Source organism: Solea senegalensis, linkage group LG20 (assembly GCF_019176455.1).
Source record: "Solea senegalensis isolate Sse05_10M linkage group LG20, IFAPA_SoseM_1, whole genome shotgun sequence".
Lineage (NCBI taxonomy): Eukaryota > Metazoa > Chordata > Actinopteri > Pleuronectiformes > Soleidae > Solea > Solea senegalensis.
The window spans coordinates 11370314-11394654 of record NC_058039.1 but is presented as its reverse complement, the minus strand read 5'-3'; the positions used below and the strand labels follow the sequence as shown (position 1 = coordinate 11394654).

The 24341-nt window shown below is 43.8% G+C and overlaps 1 protein-coding gene across 1 annotated transcript in view; it reads left to right on the top strand.

Annotated features, from left to right (window-relative positions):
* csmd2 (CUB and Sushi multiple domains 2) overlaps positions 1-24341 on the top strand; it is a 222569-nt gene that overhangs the window by 45335 nt on the left and 152893 nt on the right. Inside the window, exons 4-5 of the mRNA XM_044052677.1 lie at positions 16144-16338; positions 21189-21396. Of these exons, the coding sequence (XP_043908612.1) occupies positions 16144-16338; positions 21189-21396 (403 nt within the window). The remainder of the gene's footprint in view (positions 1-16143; positions 16339-21188; positions 21397-24341) is intronic.

Sequence of the window (24341 nt, the reverse complement as noted above, 5' to 3'; positions counted from 1 at the left end):
TCGAGGGCATTGTTGGAAATGTCGCGTTTCTTTGAGACCTCTTTTGCAGATGTGAAATGTTGCATCACACGCATGCTTCGCCTTTCAGGGTGCACAGAAGTTTCAAGAGTCTCAGCAAATCTGTGTATAAAGCTGTGTATAATGCACTCAAAAGATGCATCTGCTGATCTGGGTTGTTGAGTTGCCGTGACGCCGTGTACTGCTTCAACTGGCACCTTTTTTTTTTTTTTTAGAAATTAGGATTACGCAATGGGAACCGTGAGTGCGATTAAGCTTTTAACAGAAACCTATAAAAGTTGATGTTTTTGTTTCCGTTTCCAAAAACCATATCCTGCTGAGAACTGTCACTGCATGTGATAGTTGAAATCAACGGGGTCCACGTCGTTTCGACTCAGTCTTATTTGTTTTTAGCTTCAAAGAAGGTAAAACCTTGGCCTTAGGAAATATATTCATCAACATTTTTTCTTTTTTTTTTTATTGAATAGTTATTATTTGACTGTTAGCCTTGCAAGCCTCCGATGAAGTCATATAAAAAATAAACACGCACATGCACGCACGCACGCACACACACTAACCAACCATTTCTGCATCTGTTTCCAATTAGCTTTTTTGAACTGGATGAGATTCTCGTTTATTTTTCCGAGCCTATCCTGATATTTCGCTCACCTGCGCGACAAAAGCTTCACTTAACATGAAATTTCGAAACGTCTACAGTCAAAAAAAAAAATTTGTTTCTCATAGGAGTGTGATCGCACACCTGCTCCGAGAGCACAGTGGCATTCTAATGTCGCCATAGACTCGCTGTTCAAATTAAAAACGGCTCCCAAACAATAATTTGGTCCTTTATCTATATACTGGATACATTTCTTCACACGGTGCGGCGTTTACTCACAATGGAAGGCCAGCTGTTACGGCCATGAGTACATGTATTTTCTCAGAAATTATGGATCACCTGGCACACGTGTGTGTGTGTGTGTGTGTGTGTGCGCGTGTAAGGAGAGCGTCCTCCGTGGCAGATTGTAGATGTTGTTAGTGTCTGGCATGAGAATTGGCTGCCAGCGTGTCTGACCGTTAAATGCTTCTGACACTCAATTAATCGGTGATTGTTGAGCGGCAGTTCTGCGTCAGCCTAATGAAGACTGTTATGACTGTCTCTCTCTCTCTCTCTCTCCCACGTCAGTCTCCAACATCAGCATGTCATTCCCTCAGACAACATGACGCAACTCTCAAGAAGTGTTGATTAGCACAGATCATGTATTTGAAAAATGCACAGTGATATAAGAGAGAGAAAACAAATTGTGTTATTCTCCACAGACACAGTAAAACGTATTCTGCTCAACAGAAATAATTCATGTGCATGCTCATCGGAGAGGTAGGTGAGGTTGAAATCCCAGCTCCTTGCACTTAGTTGAAACGTAATTGTGCATCGCGTTGTTTCCGAAACCTGAAATCACTGCTGTGGTTGAGTCGAGATGATAGTGAAGCCGCTGAAACACGAGCGGCTGCTTCTCTCCCCGCTTCATATAATGTTAATATTTGATGCTGGATCCCACATCCGAGCCATTTTTTTGGGGATTCTTTTTTTATATTTTCTGTATTCCATTTTAGCTTTTTATAGAACTGACATGAGCTGAGAGAGCTCTTGACAGTTCCCATTTCCCCGCAAGTCATCGGCAGACAAGTCTGCTCTGTACAGCACTGCGAGATGCACTTTGTTTTGTTTTTTTTGTGTGTGTGTTTGGTCTCTACCCTTATTCCATCTTGGCCTCTATCTGTTGTTTGGGTGAACGGGCAGCAAGACAGGGTCCCGTCTGTGGTCAGTCTGTGCTCCCGAGATAAGGCGAAAGGGAACACTCGCGACACATGGGCGGATTCGCACACCCGCTGACACGCGTGGTCAGAGGGGTGCCGTCTCAAACGTGGCCTCCACTGGTCAGCGTGTTGAAAAGGTCACGCTTGCCCATGAACCCGTGGCTTCATTGGAGTTTGTTTGCGGTGCCTCCGAGTACATCACGATGCACTTGTGTGCATTTGTCCACCTCCTATATGACAACCGTTCTCCACACAGCTGCCCACAAACGCAATAAAACATCCCGTTTCTCGCCGGGCGGGACAATAATCAATATAATTGTCCATTCGTAGCAGGCATTTACATCGCAAGTAGCCACTTGCGAGCCTCTGTGTAAACACATAGATCAAAACAACGCGGGCATGAATGAGAAACTACATAAACACCGATACAGGCAAAGCAAATCGCTTTGGATGCACTCGTCGTATAAATATATGTATAGGTGGGTTTTAAAATTATTCATACAGCATGGACAAAGCAAGCGTACAGTACGTGATTTGAGAATCAAATAAACATGTGTGTGTGTGTGTGTGTGTGTTATTATATATGCGCACGCTTCTGCAGTGGATGCCACTCAAGTAGGTCATGTACGCGCTGCTCAGATCGAAGTGATGTGCGGTCCAGACATCGGTCAGTCTTCCTGAGCGACATGCCTCACATCAGTGAGTCTCGGTTGCTTTCAGGCATGCATCCAGAGTTCTTGTTCTTGTGACTGACTTTTTAAAATTTTTAAATCCCTCAAATTTGTGTGGCAGACGTGGAGAAGGAACTGAGTTGTGTGTGCATGCAAGGGTGTGCAGTGGACTTGTACACTGCACATACCGGTTGTTGCATGTCTGTCTTTGTTTGGCTTGTGTGAAAGGCCCAGTGCGCTCTCTGCTGCCTTCACACTGACAGGACGCACACTGGCAGACAGGGCCTACCCTCACTGCATCCAAACAAAGGCAGAGGGAGATGTTGAAGGAGACGTGGGGTGGGGGTGGGAGTGGGGTAGAAACGTTGGCTGGTGGAGAGGGAGGTTAGCTCAAAGGAAGAGATGCAGATCAAAAGACACGAGAGTACGGCAGTGTTAATCTTTGAAACTAATTCAAACAAGAAAGTCTTTTGATCAATTGATGTATTTGGCTCTTGATACTTTTAACTCATTCCCGTTGTACATCTTTATTTTACTTTTTTTCTCCTTTGGTCACCGAGTTTGTGCACATTTACCGCACTCAAGGTAGTTCTTATCACTGAGATCTGCGTTGATATGAATGATTCATTCACCCCAATTCCACTTAGTAATCTGATCAAAGTCAGTTTGGACTTTTTGACATCAACCAACTGCTAACCACCATTACTGCAGCCACTGCACACCTGTGCTGCACGCTGCGGAGCAGTGAGTCATTCAGGGGCTGAATTCGCTCCCTTGCTGATTCACACATTTCTCGGTTTAGTTTGAAAGACTGGGATTTTTGTAACTCTCACATGAAAACAAATTGTCTGCTACCTTAAAGCCACTATCAAACCAGTTAACATAAAACGGATTAACGCAACTCTCTTTGTGATACTGAAAATTGTGGTGTTTAGATTATGAGGCAATAGCAGGATTGTGCAAAGTACATGATAAATGCTTCTTGTCCCCGCACGCCCCTGTGCTACTGGGGTATGCACTGAAACACTCCCTCAGCCATGTCTGGTAGTATTGCTTGACAGAGGCCAAATAAGCACGCAGCAATTTCTCCTTTCTGGTGAAAACAAGGTCAAGACCCATGCACAGCTAGTGCATTTTTTTTTAGTAAGTGAGCTCAGCTTCCCAAGAAACACCGATAACCCAACTTGCTGTTGTTTTGACTGCATAAAATGTCGCCCAGCACACACCATCCCCTCTTCTTGTTTTATTTGACTTCTCCGAAAGGTTGCTCGTGTTGTTTCTTTCCCTCCACTGTTTATTGTCACGTCGCGGCCTGGCACACTTATTCCACCACTTCATGGAAGTGTGTAATTAAGCACCTTTGCAAATGTCATCTCAGCCCACTGGGTGATGGACTTTGATGTAATTATTTCCAGCCCGAGGTAACCCCCATCAGGCCACTTGTGTAAGGGTGATAGTTCCCCTCTTTTTCAAAGACGGGTTGTTTTTTTTTGGGGTGAATTCAGTCCTGTGTATGACGTGTTCAATGTCCTCAATAAAAGTGAGTTCATTATCCAAATGACACACTTTATTTTTCAGTCACAGAGTAAATGAATTACTTCGCCGAGCTTTTGAAGTTGGGCCAGCGCGAATCGCAAAAGCCAATTATATCAAAGGAATAAACTTCGGATAAGTCACCTTGTATGTATGGTTTGCGCGCGCATGCATGTGCGCATGCTCGTGTTGTGGAGGATTGTTAATGTGCTTTTTGTGTATTGCTCGTTAACATTTTTGCGTGAACCAAACATCCAGTCTCCAACTTCCTCTCCTGCCCTTCCTGTTAGCCATTTTTTATTCCCCTTTCCAGGCCTCTATCTCTCATCAGGATTAGCCTCCATTGCTTGTTAGCGTACTAACTCTTTTCTTACCCATCACTCCCACATTTGTCACACTGAACAATCCCCTTTTTGTGTGGATTAGTGCCTATATTGTCTTCGAATTAGGGTGTCATTGTTTCTGAGCCGGGATCTGGTAGAGACGTGCTGCTGCATACGCATGAGTGTGCGCTCATGTGTGCACAATATGTTGGAAGTGTGTGATTGCGTTTGGAATCTCATTCATTGTACATGGTTTTGTTTGCTTTTTTGAAGACACACAAACAGCACAAGAGTCGACTGTGTGCGGTGTCTGACAGGAAGCTGTGTGACTTATGGTGTTTTCCATTGTGTTTGAATTTTTTTACTACAAAACAAAGCGTATCTTGGTGAACAAACGTCTAAGGTTTTTTTTTGCTTTACGACAGTTGATGGAAACACATAAACGTGCGTTTTCCTTTTATCAAAAAAATCCACTTGAAATTTGCAATACAGTTAAATGAAAACACAGCTGTAGAGAGAGAAAGGAGGTGGGTGAGAGTGAAGCACGTAAAGGAGGCGGATGCAGCGGGTGGGTGGCCGATATGTTGCTGTTATGGAGATGCACAGGAACGTACAGACGTCTGCATCCGGTGTGGTGGAGTGGCGTCGTTTAGAATGGTGCATTCACTCTCTTCTCTGGTGTGGCAGCTTGCTGATCCAGAACGTATTCAGCCGTTGAAGGGAAAACAGTGTCAAATCCCGATCTATAAACTCAGTTTATCATGAAGCAGTAAGCAATCTAGAACATCATTAGGATTCCCTTGCAGTGCATGTTACCGTCTAAGATGAAATACCATTATGAAGAGTAACCAGTGCTTTCTCTCTCTCCCATCACTTTAATTGATATCAATCAACGGGCTCCTTCTTGGCTGCTGTGTTTAATCATTTCTCCATTTACTAGGCCGGTGTAAATGTGCAGCCATACATCAGACCAGACTTATCGATCAGCCATTACCAATTCCCCCCACTCATCCCTCTCAGTCCTTATCGACTGTTGAGTAGTCACTTGTTAGCCACCTAAAAGTCAAAGTTCAAACGTAAGGTTCTGGGAAGTTGTGAGTATAGTCAAACCTCTGTATGCATCATAAGTTGCTACTATATATCCGTCAATATTGTTCTGTATTGCATTGAGTCGGATTGTGTCGCTGCGATGATACATCTTTACAAAATGTAGAAACAAAACACACGCGCACACACCTGCAAAATATCATTCCCTGAATGCAATCACATGGGTCAGCTTTGTTTGTTCTTTTTCTCCTTCACTTATAGAGAATCAATGTTTGCCGCACTCGGTTGCATTTCCGTTGTTTTGACTCGCGGCACAGAGACAGCTCGGGTCATTTCATGTTGATTTACTGGAGGGAAGCGAGACAATCGGGAGGTGTCTTCGAAAAAAAAAAAAACCCAGAAAGGACAACAACAAACAATCACAAACCTCGCACCGCAGAATGTTGCAGACGAATATCCTTCTCAAGACACACAAAGATGCCGTGTTTTCCGTGTGTGCCTGACAAGCACGCTGCGGGGAAGGGGGAAAAAAAAAATGCGCCGTCATCCAAGCGTGGGGTGAAGGCACACCTGTTTGTTTTTGTCTCCTACCCAGCGTTTGACATCACCATGTGCTTTATTTGAGGCCTTAATTCATGGTTGCTACGCGGTGTAATGATGCAAAGACTGGGGAGCAAGCTGAGATGTGTGTCAACAGGAGGAGACGTGGAGATCTTCTAAGCAAGCCGCCGCTGTAATCGTAAGGTGGGAGGTAAAATTGGCTTTTTTTTTTTTAAAGATTTACACGAGATACTATGTGATGTAGTTTGAGTGACAGTCGGATGAGCATGTGGATTTTTTAAACCCATTTCATTAAACCCGGATTCTTCTGGGGCTGAGACCTGAATTTTTTTATAAAGCTCATAGAAAAATGGACATAAAGCAAAAAAAAACTGTGTGTTTGGGGAAACCCAATATAAGAAGAGCGTTGACTCGGGGAGAGGAAGGCACGCTTTGATGGATTATTGTGCTGCCATTATCAAAGTGAGTCAAAATTGTACAAATCTGTCTTGCCACAGTGCATTAGCCATGTGTGGAAAAACAGCAATTTTTAATGGGTTTTGTAATTAAATGACTCATCCCATATAACTGCAATTCAATAATTAGTCTATTATAGTCTTACAAGAGGTCTTGATATGGTTGTTGATGATTGAAGGGTGGATCGGGCGACTCTGGAAATTCAAACAAACAATCCAAATGTATCCAGTGGCACCGCTTTAAATCACAGGTCGCACAGTCCATTCAAATTGGGAATCATCACTCGGTTATTTGCTCATATGGTAGCACCGGCAACCTGAGCTCCTATAAAAAAAAATAAAAAAATAAACTGTAATGTATTGCCGGCTGCCATACACACAGATCAGGCACTCGGTTTAAAAAAATGTGACCATGGGAAATGAGGATGACAGGATGATTTAAGGAGGGAAGCGGAGCGTACAGACTAAAGGCAACGCTGTGAGACGGGGGTTGAGCCGAATACAGAGCTGCGTAAAGTTAAGAGGCTTCATCTGATACAGAATATTTAATCCCGAAAGAATGTGTTCTTTACATTTAATTTAATTTGATTTAATACAGTTGTATTGATTGTATAGCAACGGGTGCCCGTCTTTTAACGCAGCAGCCAATAATGAGAATTTGCGCATAATATTATCACTACAGCACATTGTTAGATGAGAATCGATAGCAACGTCACAGAACGGAATCATTGATGGATTAGCTTTTGGTTTTTAGAGTCAGTGGATTTGGATGAAAGGGGTCATTTTTGCCTCACAACATATATATATATATAGAGAGAGAGAGAGAGAGGTTAGACAGGGATGAACTTGCTCTAGTAATTCAATGAAATCTCTCTTAAATTGTATTAATGTTTCTATTTTGTTCTGTTGTACTTTGGGAAAATGTGTTTTGATGTTTTGTTTTCTTTCCTGCAAATATAACACGTTATGCCTTAATTTGAGAAAATGAAGGAGGTTTAATGAAACTATTGATTCATCTTTCCAGTGCAGCTTTACCTCATCAAGCCATCTCTTTGTTCTTCCTCTGCACAAGTCAGATAACGAAACTGACGGGAAAGCTAAAGTCACTCGAAGGACGCGCGGTCTGAACTGGCGTTTGACTCTTGACCTGACGAGCAGTGTTTACTTTATAAAGTACAGAGAAAAAAAGTCATAGCAGCCAGCAAAAACAAAAAAACAAAAACAGGAGTCATCATAAAACTGACAGTGAGGTGCATTTTCTCCCCGTGTGTACGTCGCAAGGCTGTACCTCCACATCCTTGTCATGTGACGCATGAAATGACATCATAAAGCTGTCATTGCCGGGAGATGACCTGGAGAGGGGAAAGTGCACGTGTTCAAGAGGACTGATGAAGATTTATAGATTTTCTTTTCCTGCTGCTCTCCATGTAAAGAGATGTGTTGGTTTTATTGTTAGTTACCCACAAACCTGCACATTCACAACACTCTCCCTTTCCACTGTGTCCTCTCTGGTGGGCACAGTTTCCAAGGCAACCTGCAGAGCAAGGGAGAGAGGATCGGCTGAGGGGAGACAAAATGTGGAGGGATGATCGTGAGTGTAGAAGGCCTTTAGTGTTTTTTAGACCTTCTATAAGTACATTGACGCAGGGTTGGTCGCCTGTACGTCGCGTTGACACCTGCTGGTGTTGAAACGATTATTATTCATGTTGGGTTTTTTTACCCTTTTTCCCTCCCGTGGATGGTGGTTGATATTGTTTGATGACAGCATGAGGCTGGAAGAGGAATAGAGAATAAACTGATCCCCTTTTACAGTTACAGAGCGCTATTTTCTCAATGAAATTAGAAAACGTATATATCAGACAAGTTTACTCTCAACGGCGTGCTACGTCACGCCGACGTTTCCACTGCAGCAGATTCTTGAAGTTTTTTTTTCAAATCTTAATTAACTGGGTCCCTTGTTTCTTTAGAAAATGTGCATTATCTTGGACAAGGCACTGTGTTAATGCGCCGGCACCGTGCAGCCAACGGCCGTCTCAGTTGTACAATTTGACAATAAACAATTGCCGTTACCGGTCGTTTCAGATGTACCGTATGTGACCTGCCTCCGACCATGTCCGTGTTCAAGGGACCTTGGGATTCCAGTGATTTTTGTTTGCAAGACTCATGTCGTTGCAGGGATAAGCCCATAAAAGCCAGGGAGATTTAGATGCTTGGAGTCAGACAGAGTGAAGGCTGTGCACAGATGTGTTGATCTCTCCTCCGAGCACCTTCCACCCCGTCTCTCATCTGTCTCCTGGCTTTCATGGTCTCCCATGCTCCCTGATCCCTCTTAGTTTAGTCTCATATATAGTGAATGGCTACTGAATGGCACATTATTCTGTTGTGCAGACATTGTCGGCAGCCATCAATTCTGTATGAGCTCCCCTTCACAGCTCAAAGCCTCCCACACAGCAACTGGCTTTTTCCCCCCTTTTTCTTTTTTTTTTTTTTTTTGTTGTTACTGCACCTGCTGTTGTGTGTATTGGGGGAAAAAAAGGAGGCTATCTAGGGTTCATTCACACAAGCCTGTGTTTATATGCATGTTTGATCATGTGGGTACAGAGGTTGAAGTCCTCAACTCCCACTCTAGAACTCGAGATGCTGCTAATTCCGATAAGTCGAAAACATTTCAAATTTCAAAGTTGGATCTCTCACCCCGAACCATTCAGACTGCGACTGGGATAAGTGTCTGTTTCATATTTGAGTTTAGATCGCAGTGCGGACATGATGAAGCAAACGTTACACAGTACTTTTCTTTCCTCCTCTGTTTAAAATAAGTTTCTGAATTTTTTTTTTTACCACCAGTCACCTAGAGGCAGGGTCAGAGTCAGTGACACTCAACCGCACTGCAATTCCCCTTTTATAAAGTCAAATAAACACATTTGTCTTCATCTTAGTTTAACTATGAAACATATGCACCTGTTGTGGTTAACAGTCACTCATTATTAAGTACAGCGGGACGTCATTAAAATGGTTAAATTGGCGTCCGGGTTTGTACCATAAAGTCTGGCCATTTTCCTCCGACCTCTGACATCAACAAAGCATTTTCTCCCACAGAACTGGATATATGACCATTCTCTGTAATTTGGGATGTGTGTGTGTGTTATAATCCCAGCAGGTCAGCAGTTTCTGAAATACTCGCACCAGCCCATCTGGAACCAACACTGATGTTTGACGTGCAAAGTCACTTAAATCACCTTTCCTCCCCATTCCAGTGCTCGTTTTGAATGTCAAAATGGCTACTTTCCTAAATCCATTGAGCTGGTTTCCCGTAATAAATTGGCCAGTTGGTGTATTTGTACACGGTGCATGTATTTATTTTGTATTATGCATAAAGTATGCCTGCATATACACACTCAGCTGTGAGTTGTTGTTATTTTTTTTGGACTCAGAGGAGGACGAGGGGTCCTTTTTTTTTTTTGCATTCCTCAAGCTCTCTAACCAAAAGTGATGAGAGTCTCCAGCAGCCGTTGTCTGACCCATGTGTCGGAAACAGGAGGCATTGATTGAGCCGGTGCTTGACAAAGCAGAAACGGCTTATTGAGCTCATGCACCTGCATGTGTGTTGGGATCGATTTCGCAATGTCACTTCCACGTACATATCAGGAAGATGGAGAGTGGGAAAGGAAGGGGGAAGACGTAGAAAAGCAGGGGGAGGATTGAGAAAGGACGATGGGAGACGAGCGAAGTAAGATGTACCGAGGCCAACATTTAATCTTTAAAACCTGAGATTGGGCTTATTCAACGTCTGCTTTTCACACCCAGTATCTGTATGTTCATCTTGGCTTTCCCTGTCCTGCTTTCTTCTGCTATAATCTAATTTAGTGCCAGGTGCTGCAGCAGGGTTCTGCTTCCTGTTGATGGTATTACTGTTTTCTCCTGCAACTATTTGTTTCTTATTATCAGCATATTCTTTTTCTTCCCTACTTTAAAATATCCCCAGGCGCCGGCCTCCTCCCCACATATTGCTTTGTTTTTTTTGTTTTGTTTTAAACAAAGGTGGAAGTTTGACTGAGTGGAAAATACGTACCTGGTATTATGACGGAGCGCAATTAAACGAGACAGAAGGATGTCAATGAAAAACAGCGAAGGCATTACTTGGTCTCTGCATTTTATTCCTCACAGGGCATATTTGTGTGTAAACAGTCTCCATGCTGCGTTACACTGTCAATCACACATTGTCTTCCGTGGCTTCATACATGGCAGATGTCGGGAGTGCAGCTGCATCGGCTGCGCCGCGATTAGCTCGTCTCCGCAGCTGCTGCGTCCACATGTTTGTCTCTCCGACACTTTCCTTTCTTTGCTCTTTATCTCGCCATATTTCTTCATCACTTCAGGGACTGTGTTCTCTGTTGGAACACAGATTCCCTCCATGGACTGCATTTCCTGGTAGTTGCTAAGCAAACTGCCTTTTTTGAAACCTTGAGATTTGCAACAGCAGCACCATCACGCCGTCATTGAAAAAGACTTGACACTATAGCTACTGAGAATTATGATTCCTCAGGAAAGTCCCTCTCATATCACATCTACCACCTTAAGCGACGCTGTTCCATCTATTTAAAAAAACAAACAAACAAACAACAAAATGAATGGATTAAAAAGCCTCACACGGTCTTTTTATGTCGCAGCATATTTTGTGACAAATGGTTTCCACGGTACGTGCAAAGGTGAAATATTTCCCTTCCCTTAGAAAGAGGGGATGACAACTAAAGCCCCAGTCAAAGATCATCACAGACATTGTCCTTTTCCCCATACGAGAGGGGATGAGGCGGAAAGGGGGGGATGAAGGAATGCAAGTAGATGATGTAAAGGATGGATCGTGTGATGGATGGCAAGGCGCCTTGTTCCAAGCGTGTGTGTGTGTGTGTGTGTGTGTGCGTGTGCGTGTGTGTGTGTGTGAATGGCTTTACTCTTAGCTAGTGTGTGTGTCTGGTTCATTGATGGACGAGGAGCATCCTTTGCCATTTCAGCAGTGGAAGAGCTTAAAGCATCCAGGCCCCAGGGACGGGCCATGTCACGGTGTCCCATCCCAGTGACATATGGACCTGCCATGACACCAAACACATAAGTTCTGCTGTTGTGGGGTTGGGCTTGGAGGAGGAAGAGGAAGAGGTGGGGAACAATGGGATCTAATGTTATGTGTGATGACAGAAGCGAGGCTCCTAGGAGTAATTTGCACCCCTCTTCTTTTAAAACTTAAACTAAATGTTGCTATGTTCCCCTGTAAATCTGGCAGAAAGTCTGTGCAGGAGAGGGAATTAATGGAGACTAATGTGATGTCTTCTCACCAGTTCTTGTTAGAAATTGTTTCTCATTGTTTCTCTCAAGCTTTGTGTGTTTGTGTGTGCATGCGTGGGTGGGTGTGTCTTGTGTTTCTCTCTCTGTATCTCCCTTTGTCGTACTGTTTCACTGTTTAGAATTTAGCCTGTGGCGCTAAATGGAATAGGTTGTGATAAATGTGTTTTAAAGCACACAGTGTGAAGAAAAAAACAAAACAAAAACACAGCTTGTTTTTTTATGCACTGTGCAAAGCTTAAAAACCGTTTGCTTTTTTGTTTTTTTTATTCATTTGAGGTTACCTTGCTTTATTGTTTTTAAGAGACATTCATTTGCATGTATTTAGTTGTTTTCTCTGCTAGAACGTTCCAGTTGTATCAAAACTGCTTGAGAGGAAAAGCAGGTCTGACTAAAAACCACGGAGAGAGAGAGAAAAAAAAAAAAATCCAATTTGATTTTCGAGTGTATTATTCTCAATGAATGTCGCCGCCTCGATACTTAGTATAAAATACTATAGATGTGTTTTACTCCTGATGTTCAGTGGCGACAGATAAACTCACTGTGTGGAAATGAAAAAGGGTATTGATGAGTCTTAGTCATGTTAAAAAAAAAAAGAAAAAGGGAAAGAAAAAGGTATTTGCCACATCAGTGCTCCCGGCATAGCCCTGTTCTGGGGTTTGCACCAGTAATGGCACTATTAGACTTAATTTACTGCCAAAACTAATAACCTGGAATGGAATGGGGGGTTAAAATATCACATACATGCACAACTATGCACGCACATAGACACACACATTCAAATATAAAGTATATACATGGATATACTTGCTCACCGTCTCGGTGCTAATGCAATGAAATCATTCATTTAATTTATCCCTTCATATGTTTCGCTTGGTTCCTCTCTTTATTCTTTCTCCACAGCTGATATGTTGACTCCTCATAGTGGAAAAAGCACAGGTGTATATGGCCCCATTCCATTTAGTCATTGCCATTAAACGCATGCCAATATGCCAGCGTGTACAATTTCAGGGCCCTGGCAGCAGCAGTAGCAAATCTCACCGGAATGCAACCAGTGTCAACACTGTGTGGTCGAAAAATCGGGCCAAACCATAATCCACCTTTACTCAAAAGTTATCACTAAGACACTAAAGGCCTTATCCACACAGAAAACAGTTTTCCACACACATTGCAACGGCACATAGCAATAGGCGAGGTGGGGCCGTGATACCATCAGGGCTCTCATAACGCTGGTTCCATGTGATAAAATACGGTATGATGCAAAACCTCCGCAGATTCTCCTAAACTACAGCGCCTCAGACCCTTAGACCCTAAGAGCTGGTATTAACTTATGTCTTGAGTGAGCCTATCACGCCAAAAGACCAACTCCTCAGTTGACATCCTCTCACTGGCAGTATTTTCTACACTAATCACAGTCATACAAATACATTTATTTGTTACTGATCGTCGCAAGGTCTACAAGAAGAATATTCAACTCCTATTTCATGTTGCAGCGGTGTTAGTAGGGCTTTGATTGACTCTCTCTCTCACACACACATCACACTGTTCACGTGTCACAAACGCAACACATCCTGTTTCGAAGTAAAAGCACTGCAGCATTTCAGTTCCTTTTTTGATATATGTGGAGCCCTGACAGATGTGTGGCTTCATTCTGAAGAGTCCTCGCATTTAGTTGAGCGCAGAGGAGTATTTAGAGTATTCCAGGGGATATTTTATGATTTTATGTAAATCATAGCAGTGGCTCCGCAGTAGGCGAACAGGATCTTCACACCCGCTATGAACGATGCGGCAGATCAGTGCAGCCGCTGCCACGCACTGCATGTGAATACTGGCCCTCACTCCCGGTGGCGAGTATGTTAATCAGTACTCATGTTTATGTTAATCTGGCGGTGAAGGGGAAGGGAGGGTGGTAAGATGGTGGCCTTGCCCGGTCAAAATAAAGGCGATGGAAAAGTGGACCCTGTATAAGTGACAAGTCAGTCTGTCATCGGGAGTTTTGCATGAGGGCTGGAGGGAAGAGGACCTGAGCAGTAACTGGATATGTTAACCACTCACTCACCACCGTGTCATTTAGGCCAGAGTTGGAAGTGACTGCGCGGCACCTGCTGCCAAATCAATGGATGACGTGCAACTGCAGTCTTATGTCGATGATACCAGTTTTGCTCATGTTTTGCACTCGATAATGCTGACGCCCTGATTCTAAGGTTGAAAGTACTTCATTTATTTTTAGCCTGGCAGCTGATGTCCAAATGCAAAGTGGTCAAAATGTACTACGAAACGTTTGATTGTGTCCGCTGCTGAAAACAGAAAGATGGGCATTCATTAAAAGGCCATTACCTATGCATTTATTTTGTCAAGCTGGCCAATTTTCAATGTAAAATGGCATAATGCAGTGGGAAGGGTGCAGCATTTCCTTTGTTTTCATCTCTATGCCTCCTCCCTCCCTCATCAATGGACAGAATCTTTAATATGGACCCAGGCAGACCCACTTATGTCTCACAGCTTCACAGCTCAGGTTGCCTTTGTGAAATCTGAAATCTAGGACTTAGAGTTCATATTATGGGACAGGTGGACTGCGCACACAACTGTTGTGCAGTTTATTTACCAGTCAGTGACTCCCACCAGCTCAAACCCCGGAATGTACTGCTGCGTAAAATGACTGATCTGTCCTTGCTTGACTTTGCTGTGAGGAGGCTTTAACTTACTGAGGCAGAGAGAGAGATGAAAGCAAACAAAATGTTTTGGTCAGTTCAATATAAATGTAATATCGTCAGTACATGCTAGCCTGTGACACGGGGAGATAAAAAAGTGAAGGACGACTGGATTATTTTCATTTCTAGCATAGGACACTTCAAAGCGTCTTAACAATTTATACTGGGAGTAGATGTGAATGTACATCGAGCGTTATGGCAAGGTGCCACTGAGCTGTGTCACTGTGCAGGAGCCAGTCGCTCCTCTCTGGACTTGAGCCCATGTCCCTGTGGAGAGACTGAGTTTCATCCAAAGTCCAGCACTCATGCAGAGCAGTCATGCTCTGGCCAGCTCTCTCACCGCGTGGGGCGGCGACGATAAACTAGATAAAAGGGTGCACATGTGTTTGAGACGCAACACGAACTAAACGTCCTGTTGTGCACATACATGGTACGTGGCCATTCTTCTTTCTGGGTCACCCACTGTGCGCCATTAAGGAGAACAGAAGCTCCAGTTATGTGTCATTCATTTAAAAGGGGAAAAGCAGCTGAAGCAAAAAGAGTTCAGGAAAGAGAGATTGGCTGAACCTCGCCTATTAACACACGATTAGACAACGCGCTGTTCATACTGACCTCACTGATTGGCGTACATGGCTGAACAAGCAGTGCTGGTCAACATGGAATCTATGAGAGCGCAGTTTTCCGAAGCGTTTGAGGGAGTACGAGAACAGGAGTTGCTTTAATTGTATACACTGCATCGGGAAGAGTGCTTATGAAGTCAGCCAGCATTTGTTTTTCATACAGCACTGGCCATAAGTATTTGGACAAATGGAAGTATCGGCTTCGATTTGAGCATGTTTCACGTCATCATAATGGGCATAGTGTGGCGTATCCTTTGCAGTTAATGACTGTCTGAAGTCTTTCACCCCCAGACGTCAGCAGACACACATCTGTATGATGCACTCCCTCGTCCTTTACTGCAGAGTGTTGGGAGGTCTTGCTGTGCTCAGTTTTAGGCCTTCACCTCAAGAAACACTGCACAGTTAGAGAGATTTATGTGACTGACGCGTTCAACGGAAAATGATCCACCTCTTCACTCTGAAGAGCTCTTTGGTTGCTTGGGGTTTAGATTCTTCTCTTACTCGATGAAGGAAAAAGGTCGCCCATCGAGTTTTGGCAGATTTGATCGGACGGGAGCTCTGAAAACTCACGTTGACCTCTGCGTTCATTCTGTTGCTCCCGTCAGCAGCAGGAACCGTCTGTAAGGATTTTCCATCGGCGACCTCACGGCAAACCAAAGGCACAATAGAATCATTGTCACGTTTGACAGATGGTAAAATGATATAACGTATTAAAAGAAGTGAGATAATAAAAGATAATGCAACATGATTAAAGGTGGTGGCTTTGGGTAATGATTCCCTTTTCTCCACGTTCCATTTTAATAGTTTAATAATTTTTTTTTACTCTGTGGTTTTAAAACTGCAACCTTGCGTGTCTATTTTTAGGGGCACATAACCCTGTCGTCTTTTGACTAATGACAAAGAAACATGTTTGTCTGGAGAGCTTTGTTGATTCAAATGCATTTAACATATATATATATATATATATATATATTTATATATATATATATATATATAGACCTCCTGTAGGCACATACAGTACGTGACAATTGCCTCATGAGCTGTTTGTTTCCCCTTCCCCTTCTCTGCCTCTCCAGCTCTGCCCAGCTACACTTGTGGTAATCCTGGACAGCTACTCAATGGCCACCAGCAGGGCTCCACGTTCAACATCGGGGACAAAATCCGCTACAGCTGCAGCCCAGGCTACGTGTTGGAGGGTCACACCACTCTCTCCTGCCTCGCCACTTCGGCCGGCACTGCTGCCTGGGATTTCCCTCTTCCCTACTGCAGAGGTATGTAGGCGGGGCAGTGGACACTTATGCAAACATTCTTATTACACAATAATTGTATTTATACATTGCATTCCAACAATGTAAACAACAGGGTAGAACGTTCAATATTCTAGGATGATTATCCCCGGAACTGACAGCTGACTCTCTAAACCATGAAGCAGGATATTGCACGTGAAAACATTGACGCTGATTTTGAAATGAATACCTGTCAGCCCTGCTTATGTATGTTTTTTTTTTCATACACACATCCATAAATAATTGCATTTGCCATCACATGACCTGACAAGGGTTTCCGTGGTTAAACTGATATCTTATTTACCATGACAGGACCTCATGCGTTCACTCCCAGTCGGGTGCTTGTGCCAGTTTTTTCTCCGCTCACTGTTTGCAAGCTCCCCTGCTGCAACGACACCTGCCAGGGTGTGTTGTCTGACTCAACAGGACATAGTTTTTTTTTTTTTTCGTTTTTAATAGTTCACCACTGTTTTATTTATTTGACACAATTTTAATTTGTGTACAAGTGTTTTTTTTTTTCTTCTTTTTTTTGTTTTTTAAACACATTCACGTCATTCATGTCCATGTGGCCAAAGCTTTGTGTCAGTGTGCCCCGCTGAGCAGAGTGCTGAGACCCTGTACCATCTGCAACAAGGCTGGGAGTCAGGAAGCCCACATAGGAGCACACATGGCAGGGCACCATGTGCCAGCACAGTCTCCGCCTACTCCAGCACACGCTGACATGCGCACATGCCTGCACTCGAGATTGAGATGACTCTATGATCATGTGTGCGTTCCGTCATGCATGTTATACTGTACAATTTCCCACATGCTACTGTATGGAGGAAAGTTTCCAGATACCCGGCACAGTGTGCTCTCATCCCCAACACTCAGCAGTTTCAGCCTCCCCATCTTTGCCTACTAGGCTCGTTCCTGAAATAGAAAAAGTGCCACCTTTTCAGCACAGATTACATGCCAAAAATTTTTTTTGGAGACTGACAGTTTCCACTGAGAATAAGTGAGATCTCCGAGTGCGATCACAATCAATGTGGACACTCGAGTGCCGCAAGTGTATTGTTATTGCTCGACCAATTATAGAGTCTACCTATATGCAGAGAGCCAAACTTGTGCTGCACTTTGGGAGCCAGGGAGCACATTTTGGCACATTTGCATTTCTGGACATAGGGGAGGGCAAGTGTGCCAGTACTCTGCTGATACTGATGATGCAGGTGGTTTTTACATCTTGTGTATAATGTCCACACATTGACTCAAAAACTGCATCACTTTCCATGGGTTCAATGTCTATTTTACTGTATGCCACTCCAACACTCCTTTGTTTGCACTTTCAAAGAAAGAAAATGATGAAATGTCTTTTTAATTTTCCCTTTTTTTTTTTTTAACACCACATCTTTTCAGAAAAATGCCTTCTAAATGTCACCACGTATTTCCTACAATATTTTGGTCCATTCAAAAAAGTTTCTCAGCGTCACTGTGGCCAATATGAGGTGTCGAAAAACATGCAATTTGTGATGCACGACAAATGTAAATGTTTTCATAGCGGAAGAATCAAAGTGGCTTCTTACGCTTAATGGAACACCATGACATCCTAAGTGACTGCCTGTGAATGGATTTTGAATTATAGAGCAGTGGGAAGCATCTTTCTGTCATCAAAACATGTGAAAATGTTTCCTGCGCGCATTGAATCCAGCATATATTTAGTTTAATGTGGTCCATGTTACCATTTTCAGCTTTCCATTGCAGCAGAATGCTTTTATTGGCCGGCAGCAGGCACAATATGTAGAGAACGAAGGTGAAGGGTAGAGTTAGGAGAGAGTCAGATATTTCCCTTCAACTGTGAAGGAACAGCCTTGTGTGGAATACCAATCCACTTTCTCATCCTTTCTTCTGTCTGCCTCACACTTCCTGTCACTCCCACTGCAACAATCACCTGTCACCCCTCTCGCCATCTCTCTCCTTCTTCATTGTCTAACCTCCCTCTGCACTTCTCTCTCGCCCATGCCCGCTTGTCACCTGTCATCCTCTTCATCTCCTTCTTCTCACCCTTCTGTTGTGGTTTCACTTCTATTCAAGTTCACACCTCATGGGTTCCCGCTCGCCCGTGCATTCCCTTGCCCTCCCTCAGGGGGGGTTGCCAACGTGACAGGTAGGATGGATGATAGACGGAGCCTGGCACCTTTTGAGCCCCCCCCACACTTCATGAAGCACCTCACTAGCTCACCCTTAATGGGTCTTGCACACACAAACTTCTTTAGAGTGATCAAGTATATAGCGTACAAATAGAGTATGATAATATATATATATGAATAGCCAAATAAGTCTGTTTGAATGGAAGTCTTATTGACTTGTTTCCACTGGTTTGGTTTGGTACATATTCTTTTGTGTTTTCATCAGGAAAAGTGACAAACTAACTGGCCCCAACTGTTACATTTTTCAGTATCCTTTCCTTGGGGTACCAGAGTAATGGTATGGTATGAGGTACGGGTGGAGCTAGACCCACGACTGTCAAACTGAACTGTACCATGATGGAAACACAGCTTATGGGAAAATGATCCTACTGCTCACTTGAGTTACACCACGAAACATATTTTTCTGAGTTAGTGGTCTCCATTAAGAATGGATTACTAAACTAACCAAAACACGGGCCCCAAAGATCCAAGGGCTCATGGGACCCTGAAGCCCAGACCTTTGCGCTAGTATCCCTGAAGCCAAACAACACTGGCTATTATGCAATATCTTCATAGAGCCCCCTCAAGCTATGTTGTCCACCCCTGATGTCAATTTAAAAAGGTTATGTAATGTGACATTGCAATAGGGCCGCTCAATACTATTGTTATGAACTGTTTCAGGTCTCAGTCCCTAGTTTAAGGTCTTCTGAGGACGCATGGCACATATGGGTAAATGCCAGTGTGACTGACGACTGGGATCGTTCAGTCAATCGTTTTCAGATTGACGCAAATGCCACACCAGAATCACAGAAACATTATTGACGCAGTATCACAGAGAGCTGTGATGAGCATGTCAGAAGATAGCAAGAAGAATTATTTGGGCAAGACATTAAATGCGCGCTTCATTATTTAATGGTCTCCTAAAAGTTGTCTCGAGAAGGGGGAGGGTTGCTTTGATTAACAAAATTATGCATTAATCAGAGTTTAATCACCCCCCCATGTTGCATTAGGCTTGCGTCACGCTCCCTCAACTGCACCCTGCTGATGGTGAAAGCAGAGCAGAGCCTTTTGAATTGGTTTGACTGGCCTGTGGCAAAAAAAAAAAAAAAAAAATTCAGATGGAGGAACAATAATGCTGTAAGTCACTGCACATTTTCAAGCTCCTGAATTGGACAGTCTGTCTCTCAGGCTGATGGCAAAGCAGAAACTGTGTCCAGGAAAAACAGTTTCTGGACAGACTCACCTTACGAAGTTCCCAGTAACTTAAGCCCATGGGAAATAGTTTGCCGTGACTCTTCTTTCTGGATCATAATGTCTGCGTCATTTTGTTTTTTTTATTTTATTTTCATTTGAAACATATAATTAAGGTCATTTCTATGTAAGACTTTATTAATAAATGTGTTCTGCAGTGTTGTGCAGCTCGCTATTCTTTACAGCAGTGATTTCCCAACATATTTGTTCACGGGCCCCTGGTGAGCTGTGAAGGTACTGCAGGTGGGCTGTGAGGAGTCCTAGAAGGAATTTCTTCTTCTTTTTTTCCTTTCGACTGCTCCCTTCAGGGGTCGCCACAGCGAATCAACCTCCTCCTTCTCATCCTGTTCTATGTATCCCCCCCTCTTACACCAACTAACTTCATGTCCTCTTTCACTACATCCATAAACCTTCTCTTTGGTCTTCCTCTAGACCTCATGCCTGTCAGTTCCAACCCCAGCATCCTTCTACCAATATACTCACTATCCCTCCTCTGTACATGACCCAACCATCTCATTCTGGCCTCTCTGACCTTATCTCCAAAACATCTAACATGTGCTGTTCCTCTGATTGACTCATTCCTGATCCTATCCATCTTCGTCACTCCCAAAGGGGACCTCAACATCTTCATCTCTGCTACCTCCAGCTCTGCTTCCTGTCTTTTCCTCAGTGCCACTGTCTCTAGACCATACAGCATCGCTGGTCTCACCACTGTCTTATGTATCTTTCCTTTCATTCTGGCTGGTACTCTTTTATCACACAATACCCCCTGACACATTTCTCCACCCATTCCAACCAGCTTGAACACGTTTCTTCACCTCTTTTCCACAATCTCCACTGCTCTGGACTTTGTGACTGTTGGGTCCTAAAAGGAATTTGCAGTTTCAAAATGAAGGTTCAAATAACGATAAAATGATAATGAATGACTCATTGAGTGATTGTTTTTGAAAAGTTGCTTTGCAAGTTGTTAGGTTCATGCAAATGATTTATTATGGACAATTCATGAATCTTTTATAGAGCGCTAGAACTCTAGATATACACAAGCCCAATTCAAAGTTGGGAAGTTATTTTTGGTCTGTTTATGTAATAGATAATAAGTAAGGACATATTTGATCAGAGTTGGGATTTAAAGTTTTGGTGGAGATGTTCAGAATGTAAAATGGTCCACAATTGCTCTACAATTATTAACTCCTTGTTCTCAGTTTGAATTCATTGTTCTGCTTTTGCAAATATGTTTTGTAGTTGAAATCTGTCCCTAACATGCAAAACACTTTACACTTAGCCTTTTTACGACATTCTTGCTCTCCGACTGTTTCTATTTGTCTGTGCGTCTTCAAGTACTGCTGCACCACCGGCCTGTGATTGGGACAATTGTGACAAAGCTTTTCTCTGTTCTGTGTCCCCCCCCCCACCCTGCAGCAGATGACGGGTGTGGAGGCACACTGCGAGGCCAGAGTGGGGTGATCACCACTCCCAATTACCCTGCTGAGTACAGCAACAATGCAGACTGTACCTGGACAGTGCTGGCGGAGCCAGGAGACACCATTGCCCTGGTGTTTTCTGACTTTCAGCTGGAGGACGATTATGACCTGCTGGAGGTTAGCGGCACCGATGGATCCTCGCAGTGGTGAGTACCTACCCCACCACATTGTGTTTGGGGGGAGGGGGGAGTTTGGAGAAATGGAAGGTGAGTCCACTGGTACAACCAGCAGGTTTACTGCCTGAAGATGTTGTAGAAGCTAATGAGGATTTGTTGTATTAAGGGTTCACGTTTCCTGGTATAGTTGCACCGTTCAGCCTTCATATATATTCGGTGCTCCGTAAGGTGGATCCTCGGGTCGGCTGCGCTGCCTTGTTCAGCTTTGCACTTTGCTATATGCAGCACCAGCACAAGTACCAAGATCGGTGCCCATCCCTAGTTGTTGAAATATGCCTGGAGGTGGGTGGGTGTGAGGCTTAGGGTGACCTAGGTGTCGACCTTAGCTGTCTGAGATATTTCTCGGAGGAACCACTATGGACTCAAACATCACAGAACTGGTTGCACGTGATCTGATATGAAGTCCAAAGCCTTTTCCTATTAGGCTGTCTATCGTTTTTAAGGTTTAATTTGAACACTCAATCTTGGTCATTTGCTCGTTCTGTCAATTACTCTGGCTCACACAAACACACATGCTCAGCTCTAATGATGAAGAGCTAGGATGTCCTGGCGTCAATGTGGGTCTCTCACCATCTGTAGCAGCTCCTCCTCTCTCTGACAACTCTCTCGGCTTAGGAAGTAATTAGTGAGCTCAATTACCACCGCCAGCCGCATAGTGTCATTTTACCCACACTCACTCTCACTCACACACACACACACACACACACTGTGGAGCCCATATGGACACAAATGGACATGTGCACATTACGTTTTCACACTTTCAGCAACACTTCTATGCATTTGTGCTGGCACTTATAGAACTCGCACAAACAGATGCTTCCAGACACTCTCCTCCCACAATATTCAATCACTCTCTGACCACAGAATGCTAATGTTAGCGGAAAACTGGAAATGTTAATGGTACTTCCATAGCACTTTTCGAGTCCTGATGACAACTCGAAGCACTTAATGCTAGTGCAGTGTGCAAATTGTGCACATCATACCTATGCATATGCTGCTGGTGGAACTGGGGACTGAGGTCTGCCATACAGGGAGGTTTTTTTTTGGTTTGACTTAAATGTGAAAATGAATGTTTGGTTGGAAGTCTGGATTTATAAAAGACACAAAAGAAGACTGTGTAGCCATAGGCTGTTGGGTGGCACTTGACAGAGCAATTAACCCCGTCTATGTCAAATGTTGACAGAAAACATGAATGAAAAAGTGGCCCCTTTCACGTTAACTAATTCACTCAGTAGATACTTCCCAAGATGAACTGGATTGACTAGTGTTCTTAAAATTGGGGAGTTATGCCTTGATATTAAAGTCTCTTTGAATGTCTGCTTGGCTGAGAGTGAGGGTTGGACTCCGACTGCAACGGCAGTGTGACTGTGCTGCTTTTACACATTTTACAATGTCATCAGCTCCGTGTCCCAGACTTTAATTTGCTCTCCATTGGTGTGTTTGGCGTCCAAAGCTTTGCTGGCTCTGTCTGTCTTTGCGGCGAGTTTTGCCACCGGGCACTTATGGCGGGACACCTGTGGCATAGCTGCAGTGTCTTAAAGCAGCAAGGGAAATCAGTTAAGTGAAAAGTGACTTCAAAGATGGAAGAAGGGCTATTGGCAAGCTTTGCCGGACACCCGTCACAGTTGATCATGCACATTGCTGGGAAAAAGGCAGCATAGGGCACAGGGGACACAGTGCAGACATGCTGGCTTGCCTCTGTTTTTTTTTTCTTGTAGCCATGGCGGCTTGAATTTTATTTTTGACTTGAAAAAGTCCCATTTTCAACACAGTCACTTTATTTCTTAGTTGTCCAAGTAGCTGGATAGCTATAATTTTAGAGTGAGTAGGGAGCAGCGGGGTGGACAAAAAGGGATGACGCAGTCAATCAGTGAGGAAGAGAAGACTCCTAGGAAAGAGGTGGAGAGGAGGGCAGGACCTTTGGAAGTGGTGGAATAGATAGACGGTTGCTCGGGTTATAGCTTTCCAATTGGTGGATAATTAGAGCGGTTAGGTGGAGTGCCAGGATGGTGGTGACCTGAAACTCTAGTCTTTCTTCTTCTTCTCCTCGCAACATGAAACCAGGCTCTTTTGTGATTTGGTCACTCTGGTCTGTGCAGGGACAAATCACTATTATACTTGAAGGGCTTATAACCAACTGTGAAAATGGTTCTTCTATGAAGGATCACTTCTCTCTGTGGAATTTGCAAGTAATGAAGATCCATCCACTAGTTCCCTGACTTAGTTGAGCAAACAATAAATGGGGAGTTCTAGGGCCGGACATGTTGGTCCATCGTGGTCCGGGTCAGTGTTGAACCAAATGGATCCACAACAGCTCAGTCAAAAGCAGCTGTGCATGTTCTACGTTGCTATTGTTGCGTGTCCGAGTTTGAAGGGAACGAAGCAGAATAAACACCATCAAGAGCGTCAGCCGTTTGCATGAGCCAACCTGATTTTGCTCACCTGGGTTTTTGTTCGCCATGCCGCTGAGCGATTTGATTGGCATCCTTGCAGACTTTGCGTTCTGTAAAAGCAGCGGGGAATGTTGGTGTTGATGGCTGAGACGTGCACGGTAATTGAATACGGCAGCGAGATTGGCCGGTTGAATACACCAGCAGTGTTCCACCTCCACTCTGCATTTCCCTGAGAGGACGTCTTTGGTGTTGCTTGCCCAGGGGAACACATTACTCTGCAATTATGCTGTTTGTATCCACATTGATTTTCTTCCCCCATCACGATCCACTGTGAGGCAATGTAAATAATGCCCGACGCCCACCAATTGCCAGATGCTCGTTCTCCTGCTCGCTCCTAAGTGGAACTTGCAGCTATTTGACTTGAATTGTTTTGCAGAGAACCATAAAACAATTTTCATCTACCAGCAGTTGTTCCCAAGAGATGATGAAAGCAACTCCTGCAGCACCTTGGTTACTGTAAAT